General features: G+C 47.1%; 1 protein-coding gene across 1 annotated transcript; it reads left to right on the plus strand.

Moving 5' to 3' along the window:
* Positions 1–1520: 1520 nt before the first annotated feature.
* Positions 1521–10493, plus strand: GABARAPL1 (GABA type A receptor associated protein like 1). Its single transcript, XM_074357851.1, has 5 exons — positions 1521–1878; positions 6840–6918; positions 7960–8078; positions 9134–9195; positions 9398–10493. Exons 1-5 carry the CDS (start codon positions 1789–1791, stop codon positions 9504–9506), a joined length of 459 nt encoding a protein of 152 aa, XP_074213952.1. The 5' UTR covers positions 1521–1788; the 3' UTR covers positions 9507–10493.
* The last annotated feature ends 5085 nt before the right edge of the window (positions 10494–15578 follow it).

Consider the following 15578-nt stretch of genomic DNA (forward strand, 5'->3'; position numbering starts at 1 on the left):
AATAATTTTCATATATAAATTGCCACTGTGGTTAGGTATTTTTAAAATAGAAGTTAAAATCAGCTTTAAACTAGCTGCGATTGTTTCCAGTAGATTTGATCAGAAAACAATACTCAAAATATTAATCCACATCATAATGACTTTTCTCGATTGGTTTTAAAGGACTCCTTTGAGAGATTCAGCGATACTGGGGCCAAAAGCTAAGATTTTCATTTTGAAAATAAAACCTAAAACATTATAAACATATAATGTGACAAAAGAGTTCCTGGGTTTTCGTACATAAGAGGGATTGGAAAATGCCATGGAGAAAGAGAATTGGCATCAAAAAGTGTAGGGCTATGCAATTCATTTTCCTTGTTCAACAATGAAACTTAGTTTCTTTTATTTTGTGGGTTTGATTTTTGAATCAGAGATCCTGAGACCTTGATAAAAGAAGAGAGGAGAGGAGGGCTGCCTTTGTCTAATATATTTTCCAGAACTTCCCGGACTTGTTTAGAGCAAAGCACAGATCATTGTTTATCTTTTATCTTTTCCTCACTCTTTTTATTTTTCACAATGTCTCCTGCCCTTCCCTTACAGGTCTCTGGAATCACTGTTAGTGGTTGGAAAGGCCTTAGTCCTCTGGTTCTTAGAAGGGAAAGGGGAAGGCCAGAGGGAGGCGACGCTGGCACCTGGGTCACCCTCCTGTCGCCCACCACCCTTCCGGTGGCGCGTTCTATTCGCGTTAGGAGACGAGTTGTCTCCTCAGGTGAATTTTTGCACTAGAATCAAGAATGTTTGAGGATTACTGATTTAATCGCCTGAATCGCTGGCCATTTTCTTTTTCCAGAAGACAGATAAAACTTCTGGGTTAACAGGAGACAGTAAATCATTGCTCTATTCGAGCCTGAGTGAGGCACGTAGTAGTCGTGACTGACATCACTTCTCTGGACCTTGATTCCACCTCCTCATGCCCTTCAGCTTATACATCTCATCAAATCCCTGAGTCATGCTCTGTTTATGTTGCTGCTCTAGGAGCAAATTGCGGCAACGACCCAAACACGATGACGCCAGCGTGGTGAAGGAGGGGTCACGGTCGCGGGGAGCCAGCCTGGCACCCAGGGCGCAGCGTGACTGCAATCCAAGCAGCAGAGAGCAAAATGCAAGCAGGTGGCCACTTCTGCATTGGCCAGAGGAGCCCCAGGACCCCCATCCCGCCTTCCCCCAGACTCCAGATCCCAACGAGCTGGGGAAAAGCTGATTTTCGCCATCTGTATGTGTGTTGGGGCCCAACCAAGAAATGGCAGAAGAGAGGGAAGATCTCTTTAGAAACATCTTTTTTGTTTGTTTTAAAAATGCCTTTAATGTCACAGTCACGATCAGATAAGAAGTGACAACTGCTCGCGTTCGCAGGGAACCGGAGTCAGGGGAAAGTCTGCACAGACGGCGAAGACACTGAAACGGACGGGGTCCGCGCCCACCCGCCTTCTCGGGCCCCCGGCCGCGGGGGCGGGGCGGGGCGGGGCCTCGTGACGTCACGGGGCCCGCGCGCCGCCGGGTTGTTTTTGTGCCCGCAGCGCTCGGGGAAGCCGCCGGGGATTCTGCACCTGGCCGTCCCTGCCTCCGGACCGCGGGCCCGAGACCCCCGCTGAGAGCTCCGCGCAGCGGCGTCGCCACGCGGGCCTGGCCCTTCCGGAGCGGCTCGGAGACTCCGTGCGATCCGGCCGAGGGAGTCAAGACGGGAAGAGACGCACTCGTCCGCGAGGAGGCAGGCCCCGTGCGGGCATCGCGGAAGCCCAGCGGTCCATCATGAAGTTCCAGTATAAGGAGGACCATCCCTTTGAGTATCGGAAAAAGGAGGGAGAAAAGATCCGGAAGAAATACCCGGACCGGGTCCCTGTGAGTGTGCTGGGAGGGGGAGGGGAGGGGGATGAGCTGGGGGCGGGGGGTCGTGGTGGCTGCCCCGAGGCGCCCGGAAAGGGGGTGGTCCCTAAAAGTGCTGACCCTGAGCGCCCCCTCGGCGGCCACAGCCGGTGGCGTGGACGTTCGGGCTGCGGACCGCTCGAAAAGCCGTGTGCCCTGGGCCCGTCCGCATCTTCACAGCTGACCGCAGTTCTAGAGCGGAGCCTACGTTTGAGTGACTCAGCAGTATCCGGAGGCTGTGTGGGCTGGGATGCGCTCAGAATGTGGCCCTTTTGTGAGAGCTTGGCGCCATGTATTTGCTGCCTTTAAGACTGCGTGGACATTGTTCTGGGAATAACAGATGCGGCGGATTTGCTCCCATCCATTTCCGCCTTGGATGGTTCTCCGTTCACCAAATTGACTTTGGCCCTCGGAGCCTTGGGGTTTGGGAGGGAAGTGTTGGGAAGGCAGTGGATCTTTTCTTCTATTTTGTTTGGATTAGGGAGGGAGGGGGCGCCACAAGACAGGCCTGGCCCGGAAGACAAGGTCACGTTCTCCGCGCAGCAGCCAGGCTGCCTCATCCTTCTTGGCTCCAGTGTGTGTGGGGGCGGCCAGCCTTCCTCCGGTATTTATCCTGAGCACACTACCTGGACACAATAAGGAAGGACTGGGGCCTTTTTCTCCCGGTTTTTGGACTCTGGTTTGTGTCGTTAGAGCTAGTGCAGGCAGTGAGGTGGAACAGAGACGAAACATTAAGGTGTCTCTCTGCATCCGGGCGTTTGGCTCGTCACCCCCTCCCCCGCCACTTGCCTGGCTTTTCTCGAATGTAGCTGCGCAGCCGGCTTGCAAGGCCAGAGACTTTAATGTGGGGTGGAGGGAGCAACAGTCGTTGAGTTTGGGAGGTGGAGGACTAGAGACTTTGAGGATTTCCCTCCTTATCTTCGGGCATAGTATGTATATTACGTATAATTTTACAGGTAAAGGAATTGCGATGATCGGATGGTGCTTTCTTTGGGACGCCTTTCCAATCTTCGTCTAACTTTCTGTGCTCACAGCTAGCGGAAGCAACCTTGGCCATGTAGACCCCTTGCAGTCCTTTTGCTATAAGGTAGAGGAGACATGGGGGCTGTTTCATTCCCCAGGAATTACATACAAAAGGTTTTTCAGCTAAAAGGGGGAGAGCTAGCCCTATTCTCCAGGAAAAGATCCTTCACAAATTAGTCTCTGGACCTTGGACGACTGCTTTCAAAGTTTCCCTCAAGTCTGGTGATAACCCATCCTACTTTCTTAAAGGAAGATTTAAAAGTGACGACTAGCTTGTATTAATGGTTTACTGTGCACCTGGGAGTATTCTCAGTGCCCTTGACTAAACCTTCACACCATTGCCAGTCATCCCATTCTGCAGAGGAACGATCTGAAACGCAGAGCAATGAAGGAACTTCTAAACGACTTCAGGTGGCTGGTGCGTGGCAGAGCTGGGAGTCCCACCCTGGCTGTTGGGCCCTCCCTGCCATATTGTTTCTCAGTCTCTAATGCAGTTCTGTTAAACAGAATTATTTAAGTGGGCACTGTGTGCCTCACATTGTTTATTGGAGACGGAGAAGTAAACTGTTGCTGCCCTCAAGAGTTCATAGGTGGTAATATGATTGCCAGGAAGACATCACAGTCAGCAAAATTACTGTTTATTCAGAATTCTCTAAGTATGAGGCTCTGTTCTAGAAGTTCTTTTCAAGTCACAAAGTCAGAATTGTACCTGTTCCTAAGTCTAGGTAAAATTCCCATGTATTTCCTCAAAATAGCCCTTTCCATTTCAGTCTTTTCCATGCATTCACCCAGAATAGTTCAGCTAATCCGCCCCCCCCCCCCATTTGTTTTTCTGCTCATTGTTTGGTGTTCAATGTTTTACCTCTTTGATACTTTGTAAACTATCATAACCATCACTTAGATCTCATGGCTCCTCCAGTTAGGTTTGAACCAGCGGTCAGCCTCCCAGCTGCTCCTGCTATGTTCAGCCTGTGTCCTTTCCAGTGTTGACCTACCAAGGGCTCTGCTGAGTTCTGGGATTTGGTTCTAGTTCTGGGGAGACGCTGAATCTCGCTGTGCTCAAGTGTCTTGTTTACAGAAAAGAGAGTAGAGTAAATGATTGCTAAAAGCCCTTTCCAGTTGGACCTCGGGTGTGATTAAAGCAGTCACGTACCCTGACCTCTCGCATGACTTGAGTTTCGCCTCGTGTGTCTCTGTAGCTGCCTTCCAAAAGAAGAGTTGTGCCTGGGCCTTGAGAGTTTCGTGGGATTTTGAAGTTATCTTTATGCTGCAGTGTATTGAAAACCTGCAACATAGCAGGAAACTGTTAAGAAGAGATTGTCTTTTTTTAAAAAAAATTCATGAACAGCCCTGTGGAGCCTCATTTCACAGATAAGGAAAATTCAGAACCAAACAGGCAGAGCATCTGGCCCAAGGCCCACAGTAGGTGGGGAGTAGAGTTGGGATTCCCGGAAACTTAAATATTTTCCTGGTAAACCAAGGCCTTAATGATTGCCTCCCCCTCCTGTCCCTCTCACCCCACCCTCCCCTCCTGATGTCATGTTTGCACTTGGCTTTATCGGTTTTTTTCCGCTCTCTCCTTGGTTTCCTTCTTGGGTTGGAGCTGGAGCTGCCAGGTCTCAGGGTCCCTCCTAACCTTTGGTTCCATTTGCCTGCTGCCTCCTGTCCATCCTCGTTGCTGGGCCTTCGCTGGTCTCTTCCTGATGCTCTTCCTACATTTTCTTTTAATTTCTGATTCACATATCACTACTCCAGTTCTTATTTTTATGTATTTCTTATTTACTTTTTTCTTCCAGTTTTATTGAGATAGAATTGATACATGTCACTGTATAAGTTTGTGTCCATCATAATGATTTGATTTGCATATATTATGGAATGATTATCACAATGAGTTGAATGAACATCCATCATCTTATATAGATACAAAGTGAAAAAAATAGGAAAAAAAATTGTGTAATCAGAATTCTAACTGTTGGCAACTTTGGTAGATAACACACAGCAGTGTTAATTACATTCCTCATGTTGTGCATTACATCCCTAGTACTTATTTATCTTATGGTTGGAAGTTTGTACTTTTGGACCACCTTCATCCAGTTCTCCCTGCTACTGCCCTCCCCAGTTCCCACCTCTGGTAACCACAAACCTGATCTCCTTTTCTATACCTTTGTATGTTTGTTTTTAAAGTATACTTGACCTACAACACTGTGTTAGTTCCTGTTACACAACATAGTGATTTTTTTCTGTACGTTTCAAAATTATGACTGTAATGAGTCTAGTTACGATGTGTCACCGTGTTACTTAGTTATTGATTATTTTCCTCGCACTGTACATTTTGTACCTGGGATTCATTTATTTTGCACCTAGGTTTATTTTTATTTTTAAGTGTGATCATGTCCTTCTGGTCTTCCTGGTGCAGAATTTCTTTTTCTCTGCAAAAATGAATAGGTTTTTCACTACAGTAATCTGTCCTGTTCAATTTAAAAGCTTCAGATTTCTCCAAGTCAGTCCTTATGTTTAGACCTTTATAATTCACAAAGCATTCTCACATAAAATTTCGTAACTTATTCAAGTTCATTGTATCAGGATCATGATTCTGTACAAGATGAGTTTGAAAGTTGTCATCTTCCTTTTACTCATTGGAATGCTGAAGCTCAGAGATGTAAAGTGACCTATTGAAGATCACACAGCTACTAGAGATACATGTCCAGTGTTTATTTCTACTTCTTTAACTTTTCTGTACTTCCTATACCTTCTATTTAGAATGGCTATATTTTCTAAACTAAAAATCTAAAACTGATGGTTTTAGAATAGATTTTAAATATTTATAATTTTTAAATTTTTCTATTTTATTTATTTTTATTGTAGTATAGTCAGTTTACAGTGTTATGTCAATTTCTGGTGCACAGCATAATGTTTCAGTCATACATATACATACATACATTCATTTTCATGTTCTTTTTCATTATGGGTTACTACAAGACATTGAATATAATTCCCTGTGCTGTGCAAGAGAAAATTTGTTTAATAAATATTTATAATTTAAATTACTTTATATGTCATATCATTTATATAACATAGAAATGCTAAATATATTTTTGTAATATTTAAATTTAAATACATTTAAATTAATATTTAAAATTTTTAAATATTTTTTATTTCATGAATCTACATGTATAAAAAGTCTTTAAATTTACATCTATTTTCCTTTCCAGTACAGAAATATATGATTTTTCTAAAACTTGAAGTATTATAGAAATATTTAATGTAGACATTGAAAAAATCTCTTAAAATGCTAACAGATAATCAATATTGATAAATGAAGTTATTGTACTGACATTAAAGAATATCATAAGAACTGTTTTAATATTTCAAAAATGTTTGAGAATGACTGTAAAAAATATGTTCAAGACACTTAGGTAAAAAAACTGTTTAATATTCACTTCATAGTGTCTCGAACATATTTTTTGCACTCATTCTCAAAAATGTTGACAAAGTGTAAAATTTAAACCACCTTATCTGTACCTTTAATAAGTAGCATTTATAAGAAAGACTAAAACTAACAGGTACTCCGGACCATCTGAGAGAATCCAGATGATCTTCCTGGCGCTCTAATTAAACTCCGGAAGGTATATATCTTAACAGTATATCCGACAGGAAACTTGTAATTAAAATCATGGTTCTGTTCATCACGTGCCCTCCCCATCCTCTTGTCCTTGCCATCATAAAACTACAGCCTCACTAAGAAAGGCCATTTCCCCACACATTTGGTAAGGGGTAAGGGGGGAGTGAGAAATGCACACGTTTCATTGGGCCTAGACAGACCCACTTCAGATGGGGCAGCTGTAAGATGCGGGTGGAAAAATACGAGGTTGGGTTTTGCAGTTTTCATTCCCAGTCTCTGCCTCTCCTCACAGGTGATCGTGGAAAAGGCTCCCAAGGCCAGGGTACCTGATCTGGACAAGAGGAAGTACCTGGTGCCCTCTGACCTCACTGGTAACGTACTTTCCCGCCCCTGACACCTCTTACCACGCAGAGCACTCCCAGTCCCTCCTGCATGAGTGAGACTGTGCGGTTGAGAGGAAGGGGAACTGAAGAAAATGAGTGGGATTCTCCAGGGAGTCAGGTGGTTCAGGAATGGTGACGTCAGAGTCCTTTCCCATCACCCATCTCCTCCCTTAAGCATTTCCCATCACTGCACCTTGTTTGACTTAAATGCAGCAAAGTGCAAAAGACTGAAAGAAAAGATCAGAGGTCCCTGATTTAAACCGCTTGAAATTCAGCTTCGTTATTGTGTTATCAGTTTACTCCAAAAGGAAAACCAGGCTCGTTTCTCAGCAGGATCACATTTTAGAGATTCTCAGTTAAGTATCTTGTCTCCTAAAGCTACCATTTTTTGTCACTTAAATTTTGTAGATACTGTTTGGAATTGCAGAGGATACATGCATTCTCCACAGTGATGCTTAATGAGATAACCACTGCATCCGGGAGACACTTGGAGAGATTTTGTAGATATGTTGGCTCCAGGGTTGTTAGATCTGTTGGATATCAGCCTTATAGAACTTTTGCACTGTGCTCCATAAAAAGGGAAAGCCTTGAACCACACTCACGGCCCCAGCGTTGGGCTGAGCGATGGAGCTCAGGTTCCCGCAATCCAGTGGACCTCTTCCCATCACAAAGTTTGTCTCGGGGTGGGAGCGGGCATGGGAGTGTGTCTCAGATGAGGCTTAGACGGTGGTGGGACTGTTTCACTTTCATCTTATTCCCTCAAAGTTGTCAGGTCAGAAATTGAGTCAAGTAGGGAAGGAGTGAGGAATTACACTCCTCGGTGGTGCGTCAGGGAAGATGCAGGCCCCTGTGAGTCTCACTTTTTGTTTCTCAAGCTGTAGGACAGGATCCGGCTCTGCCCAGGTGGTTAGGTACACCTGGAACCTTTTACAGAAGGTGCAGTAGAATTTTTTCCTGGATCCGATCCTTCTGCTAATCTTGCGTTTTCTTCCGCCTCGCCTGCCTTTTCTCATACCTCCCTTCATCCAGTCGGCCAGTTCTACTTCTTAATCCGGAAGAGGATCCACCTGAGACCTGAGGATGCCTTATTCTTCTTTGTGAACAACACCATCCCTCCGACCAGCGCCACCATGGGCCAGCTGTATGAGGTAATGGTCCCGGGCACGGTGCCCTGCCGTCTGGCGTTCTCAAGCTTTTGTCCCAGTGCGTGTGGATAACACACCTGGGAAGTGGGGCAGGCGGTGTTATCAGGATCCTCTTTCCCACGGCAGTGGAAGGCCCTGGGAGATCAGATGCCACTTGTCCTTTGGGGAATGAGCAGCCCCACTAAATTCAGCCCCATTGAATCCTCTTCCTAGCCTTGTCTTCCTCCAGTGCTTTAACGCTGGGTCATCTGTGTTGAAACAGCAGGAAATGGTTTCTGACCAACAAAATTCCAAATAAAATGACATTGAAAAATTAAGGCAGCCTTGAAACGGATTCATTTGCCTTAAGAGATAAACTCAGTTGGAGAAAATAATTTAACGTGATTTCGTTTGGTTTAACTGGTATACAGTCAGCATCTGAGAAAACTGTAGTAAGGGACTTGTCCCTGCTGTGTCAGCAAAGATTGTAACTGCGTTATTTCCTAAAGGAGTTCACCCGCTGCTGCATTCTTAAGGTGTCCCATCTGTGGACTGCCTGAACTTCTCCAGTAACCTCTGATTTTTATTCCACAGCGTACACTCCCTATTGGTACATAGTCCAGTATAGATGTTACGTTGTATCTACGTTCCCCTTGCCAGAATGAGCTTCTTAAGGTCATGTTTGTGTTCTTGATATGTGTATGTGATGTTCTCCATGAAGGTTTTTGTGACCTTGAGAGCTCAAAGTTGAGTCCTGGCCGCTTCTACTTCTTAATCTTCAATCCTCTTTTTTTTTTTTTTTTTTTAATTGAAGTACAATTGGTTTATAATGTTGTGTTAGTTTCAGGAGTACAGCAAAGTGATTCAGTTACACATGTATATAGATAGATACTCTTTTCCAGATTCTTTTCCATTATAGGTTATTACAAGATACTGACTATAGTCCCCTGGGCTTCAGGCCTCTTTTTAGTGGGGACTCAGGATGCCTTCCGTACGTCCCTCCCAAGGTTGTGTGAGGCTCAGGTCCTAGAGAGAATGCGATGATGTTTTCGAACCTGTCCTCTTTCGTCCTCCCCCAGGACAACCACGAGGAAGACTATTTTCTGTACGTGGCCTACAGTGACGAGAGTGTCTACGGGAAGTGAGTGCTGGAAGCCGGCCGATGGGAGCACCTGGACTCGGGGCAGGGGGAGGGGCGTGTGTGGGGCTTGGGGAGAGAGAGGGAGGGCTCCCACCGTGGAGGACACAGAAGGTGAAGACATCTGGAAACACTACACTGCACACACCATCAACATATTTTCACACGCTCAATTGATGTTTTTTGCCACTCTCTTGGCCCCCAGGGAGCAGGCAGGTCAGGACGGAGCTGTCGGACTGGCTTTGATGGAAGAGGGTGAGGACGACATAGCTTCACAACACTGCTGTGATTCCACTTTCGTGCGATTGCCGTAGAAGAGTCAGGAGGTGGGCGAGCTGGGGCCAGAGGTCGTGGGCCACAGTAACTTCCCACTCTCCTTCTCTTGGGGCAGAGATTCTATTTTTGACGTTTGCACATTTGACAGGTAGGGAAGGGGGATGGGGACGTTTTAGGACTCCTGGTAGTGGACCATTCCTGGGGACCAAGAGACCCATTGTAATGAAAGCATTGTGGCCCCTGACCTCTCCTATCTCCACACCTCCCCGCATCCCAGCTGTAATCTCACAGGTGTCGCAGCACCACCCCACAGCAGCAGACCTCCGACCCAGGCACTTGATCGGAGCTCTCCTGCTGGAAGAGCCAGGCCTGCGGGCCGTTGATGAGGATAGTTTTGGTAGCATTAACTGGAATTGACTAAATACTGAGCATCTCTGTCTAACCTGCTTGCTCTTGGGCGCCCCTTTTCCCACACCCACCTTGGACTTGAATGAGCCTCAGCCGTTCCCAGTTACAGGCTAAAACCACTGGTCTAGCATTTCCCAGACTTCGGTCCGTGATGAGGGACAGAGGTGTGTTACGGACAGAAGGGCCAGGTGTAAGTAAGGTGGACTGTCTGCGCCTCCCACTCAACTCCTCCCAAATTCTCACTCTCGGGCTGCCAAACCTTCCCCACACGCACAGAAACGCCCAGTGGTGGCCAGTGCTCCCCTCCTGTGGTTCTCATTTGCTGCGGATGCCAGTTACAACAAATCTCAGCGGGTGACTGTTAGCTGTTCACGGGGACCCTGTTGACTCTGGTCACCTTCCCTTTAGGGCTGGTTACCTGGGTGGGGGTGGGAAGCAGGAATCACACTCAGACATGACATTTCAATTCATCTCGGACATGACACTTCATCTCTGCTAGTGAAAGGGGTCCTTCCTCGGCGGGGTGGGGTCTGTGTGGCAGTTCTGTCAGCTGCAGGTTCTTGTTTAATGACGTTTATGCTGTCAGGCTAAGGAAATAAAATAACTGCATACCTTAACGTGCCGGGAGTTCAGAGGTGTCACCTTTATTCAGGAGATGATAGAATAGGCGGTCTGGGGACAGGAGACGTGGGGCGGGGTGGCTGTGGGGAGAGGGCTCACGTGGGGTCAGGGGTGTGGGCCCCGCGCCCCGCTGCCCAGGCGTCCCCGGCCGAGGGTCAGTGCTGCTGGGCAGCGTGCCCGCGTGTTGGTGGAAGGTGTGCGATTTGCTCCTCCGCAGGTAACTGCCTCGTCACTGCTCTACAGGTTTCTCAGAGCTGAAGGTGGAAGGCTGCCTCCATCCGCATCCGGGGGGTGGAGGGGGACGAGCTCATGAAAATGCAGGATCCCCAGCCTTGCCCGAGTCAGCTGACTCAGAGCCTCTGGGTAGGCGTCTGCACTTAAAACCAGCTCCCCGTGACTGACGTCGGAGAGGCGTTGCTCCGCTGCCTGGCTCTGCAAGACCTGCTCTCCATCACGTCTTGGTCAGTAAGAGGCCACCATCTCCCAGAGCAGCAGATGGCGCCTTGATAAGGCTCCCGGGGTCAGAAAGGCTTGGGGTCTTCCTTTGACCATGGGAGAGTCTTCGGTCAGCAGCCAGCATGTGGGTGGGCGGTGAGGATGTCAGGTAAAACAGTGACAAATGAGTGGAAATTCCTTTCTTGAAGAACCTGAGTAACTGTCACTAACCGTCTAATCTCTTTCCGATCTGTGTCCTCAAGGGGTGGCTTCCCCTGTAGAGTTTCATGGGATATACAGAAACGGCAGAAAAGGAGTAGGTGGGCCTAAGCGATCCCTGGCAGGGTTTCACCCCCCACCACACCTGCCCAGATGGAGAGGATTGAGAGGGGTGAGAGGGAGGTGAGGCCCAGGTGCAGCGAGAGCCACACGCAGGAAGGACAGAAAGCTCTAAGGAATTCTGATGTTGACACCAGGGCATTGAAAATGGACCCCTGTCCCTACTGACAGAAATACTGGGGCATTGATTCTGATAAAGCCAAACGGAAGCTGTATTTGAATTAAGATATGAACTATGTTTAGAAGCTGAAGACTTGCCCCCACTGCCTACCAGTGCGATTGGATGAATGTCTAAAAGAAAAGAGACGTGGCAGGTCCCAGCCCTCTGTACACCTGGGAAACAGCAGTGCGGGGACCAAAGAAATGCCTTGAATTGAGAGGCTCTGTCTTTGCCAGGAGGCCTTTGCTTGTTTCAGCCCTACTTCTAGATTTTCCTGGTGGAGAAAACTTACCCTTGGATGGGACCTTACATACCATTTTAGGCCAGCCCTCTGACTTGATAGGTCTGTAAAGTTGAAACCACTTAGTTCAGAGGAAGAGGCAGGCTGGATGTGTCAGTGCTGAGTTAGGCAGCATGCCCTTCCCTGGATGTCAGCGTCAGCACCATTCCCCTGTTTCCTGCCAGTCAAGCTAAAGCTCAGTACCCTCGGCCCTTTGTGAGTCAAACCTGAACTAAAAGCAGTTTAGGAAATGTCCTTTCATGAACTGGGTCCCATGCCCCATGGAAGAGTGACTGACATCCTAATGCTTCTTTCTGGGGACCAGTCTTGAATAATGCATCAAGTAAGCCCATTCTCTTGGAGGCCAGTATGACTTCAGAGATGAGTGAGTCCTTAGTTTTTACTGTATATTCTGCTAGAAAGATTTGCTAGAAAGATCTCAGATACAGCTGTCCAGTTAGCACACATCTAGCTTTGCCAGGTCGTCTTGACTTAGGCTCATTGTCCTGATTGATTTATTAATGGTTCCTTATCTCGCTGTCACACGTTCCCCAAAGGACAAAATAGTACATGGTCACTCTTACACTTAGTATGAAAAAGGAAGCTTATTGCCACCGCTGAGAGAGAGAGAGTCTGTGCCGTCCTGGTACCCAGCCCGAGCCCCGGCATGGCTTGCACCCGGCATGGGTGGAGACCAGAAGAAGACCAGCAGACGCTAATGCTTTATTCCGTTTTCCTCCCCAATGCAGAACCGTTTTCTTCCTTTAAAGCATTGTGCACTTAAAAAACAAAGTTTGTAGACTGTATTGTGTAATCAGAAATAAGATGGCAAAAGAACTAAACAAACCGTGGCTGAATGGTGAATAGTGGTAAGCAGGCAGACAGGTGCAGTGCCTCACACAACTCCAGGGGGCTCCCTGCCGTGGTTGTGTGACTGGCTCTCCCCAGAGCTGGCTGGTGCCCGAGGCCTCTGCCTTGTTGCGTTTGCCCATTGGACCTAATATTATCAGTTACTGCCAGTTGCCAAGGAACTTGAGAAATAAACTTGCATTTATGAAGCACACAATTCTACATTGTATTTGTGTCCTGAACCACCCAATGTAATAGATGCAGTATGATTGTGAGGTTTTGTGTGTCAGTTGGGGGGTGGGGCCGTGTACACTGGCCTGTGGATACAGCGCCAAGTTAGCTGTCATCACAAATCAGGCACTTCTGGAAAATAAGTTAGTTGATGAACTGACTCCATCCTCTTTTTTTACTGTATACAAAGCTGGTTACTCTTTCTAGCTGTATTTCCTTTGGGAGATATTTTGACTCTTGACAGATTTGAATAAGCTCCAAGCATTCCTCTTCGTTTCATTGTGTTTTTGCTGCATGAAACCACCAGTTATTTTCAGAGACTGGTCCACTTCGTCCTCGAGTGGCTCTGAGTCCGGCTGGTCCCTTGCAGGGCAGCGCCGAGTCACTGCTTCCTTCCTCACCCCACCCGTGTTTACCTGGCTGTCACGGCGCGGGGCTGCTCCAGATGACTCAAGGCTCCAGACCTTGTTTTTCTCGTGCTTCCAACGCCCCAGCCCCCAAACAAAAAACATTTAGAGTCCTTGTCCCCAGAGCTGCAAGACCTGGTCAGTCTGTTTGCCCTGTTGTGTCCTAGACCTGTATTTGTTTTACTTTCATTCTTCCAGTTAAAGGGCACTTTGTATTTTGTAAACACAGACGACCAGACGGTTTTCAAAGGTTGAAGTAACAGGAAGTGATGCCCCCTGGAAGGAGTCCAGTGTCCTTTCCACCTGCCGCCGTGCAGGGGTGCACGCACTTCAGCAGTGACAAACACAGCACCCTAGTCGCTCTCTGGGAGTCTAGTCAACAGTCTGGACCTCTGTTTGGACAGTTCTATTTTCAACGCTGCAGTGTATTTATTTCAGGTCCTCGGGGCTTCCGTTTAGAGGTGTTTAGCAGCAAAAACTTGCCTAACGGGGTGCTGAGCCCTTGGATGGGGGGTGGAGACCCATCCTCTGTCACACGTCTCTCCGGCTCACAGTGTCCTGATCTCATCCCATCAAAGTGTAGTGACTGTTTCCTTTGGATTCAGAGAGTTAAGTAGAATTAAGCCACGTTTTAGGTGCTAACGTTGGCTAACTCCTCACGTCCTTTCGGGCCTCGGCTCAGCTGCCCTCTCGGGCTACGCCGGGCACCAGCTCATCAGTATTTCAACCCCCTCCGCCCCCTCACCGCTCCCACCCATTCCCACCTGGCTCGGCTTTTGTGCTGTTTGCTGAGCGCTGGTCACCCTCCGCCGTTTTCTCAGATTGAGTGTCTGCTCTCCACCAACACAGAAACTGTTATTTTGTTCACTGATTTACACCAACTGGTCACAACAGGGCCTGGCCTAGAGATGATGCTTGAAAATATCGGGAAAGAATTACAGCTTCTGATAGGACTGAAGGTTTCAGTTCCAGGACTAAGGAACTAAGAACTAAATTATCCATAAAAGCACAAGTTACAGAAGGGCCACTCCAGGAACTCTGGGAAACCTCAGACCTTACTAGAGAGACGGTCAGCAGACAGGACCTAAGACTGGACTCCTAGCTCTGTCACTGAACTAGCTCTGCGACATGGGCCAGTTTACTTTCTGTGTAAAGGAAATTCTGAGCTTCCAGTCAGATATGATAATGACATCATAGGCTGTGCATATTGAATAAATCCTTTGCAAACTATTAAACAGCATGATTGCCTGTTGGGCATAAGTTTTGTTTAAAACTAAAAATGGCAGTGATCTGGGGTGGCTGGCAGGAATAATCTAGGGTTTCATCTTTTTATTCGTCAGTAATATTGGGCAGTATTTCATTTTTTTCACTCATCTGTAATACTGGCAGGGCAAATGAATATTGGCAAATGCAGGGTACACCATGAGTCAGGGGAAATGAGTCAGGCGTACGTTGAGCTGCGTGTCTCTAAAGCCAGCTCTCAGACTCGATGGGAAATACAGCCAAGACGGGGAGGGCTCTCTCCCTTCTGGATAAACTGTCCTCGAGGACTGTCTTTTCTGGATGGCGGTGGCTGCTGTTTATCTTCCAAGATGATCCTTTTCCATCAGCAGCAGGTAAAACCCAGACGCAGGACCGAGTAGCTGGAACATTTTTCAGTCTTACCAGGCTAGAATCAACATGAATCTTTTTAAAAATCCTTTTTTTTTTTTTTTTGCTAAACAATTATAAAATGTCCAGACATAGATTCATCGTGCTGCACACACATGAACAAATCTAACTCCCACCCATTAGTGCTTATACCACCCAAGCAGAATGAACTGGCTAAAGCACTGTGTTCAGGGGAGGATGCCCACGGCCCCGGTGTCCCGCATCCCAGGAGTGCCTTCCCCTCCTGCGTGCACGATTTGGGTGCATCACTTCCACTCAACCCATCAAACCACAGAGACAAAACAGACAACATACGTTCGCCTTTTACAGACCCTTCCCAACTCCATTGCTTTATTTAATCCTTACGACAAAATCATGGAGCCATTATCCAACATTTGCAGATGAGGAAACACTGCCAAAGGGTTTGTGTCCAATGGATCTGCATTAAGCAAGCTTGGTCACCCTTCTCTGTTTCTTATCTATAAATTAGAAGTCTTGCCAACTCCAGCTGTGGGTGTTGAGCAACTGAGATAAAGCTTCAAGCATAGCTGTGACTCTGTATCCTGGATAAGTGTTCCCTTTCTAATTTTTAATGAGGAAATATGCTCAGATGGTGAGAGCATTGATGCATGGTTTTATTCCTAGTAATCAACAGAGCTGGGACCCAGCTCCTGTCACTTCCATTTCCATGCACTTTCCCTTTTATTGATTTACAGGCATGGGGCATGGT

Source organism: Camelus bactrianus, chromosome 34 (genome assembly GCF_048773025.1).
Source record: "Camelus bactrianus isolate YW-2024 breed Bactrian camel chromosome 34, ASM4877302v1, whole genome shotgun sequence".
In the NCBI taxonomy this organism is placed as follows: domain Eukaryota; kingdom Metazoa; phylum Chordata; class Mammalia; order Artiodactyla; family Camelidae; genus Camelus; species Camelus bactrianus.

What these genes read in the sequence shown, in the direction of transcription:
- GABARAPL1 (XM_074357851.1), top strand. Translation starts at nt 1,789, where the DNA reads ATGAAGTTCCAGTATAAGGAGGACCATCCCTTTGAGTATCGGAAAAAG. An exon ending in AATACCCGGACCGGGTCCCT is followed by an intron (nt 1,879 to 6,839) that starts GTGAGTGTGCTG and finishes CTCTCCTCACAG; the next exon opens with GTGATCGTGGAAAAGGCTCC. An exon ending in CCATGGGCCAGCTGTATGAG is followed by an intron (nt 8,079 to 9,133) that starts GTAATGGTCCCG and finishes GTCCTCCCCCAG; the next exon opens with GACAACCACGAGGAAGACTA.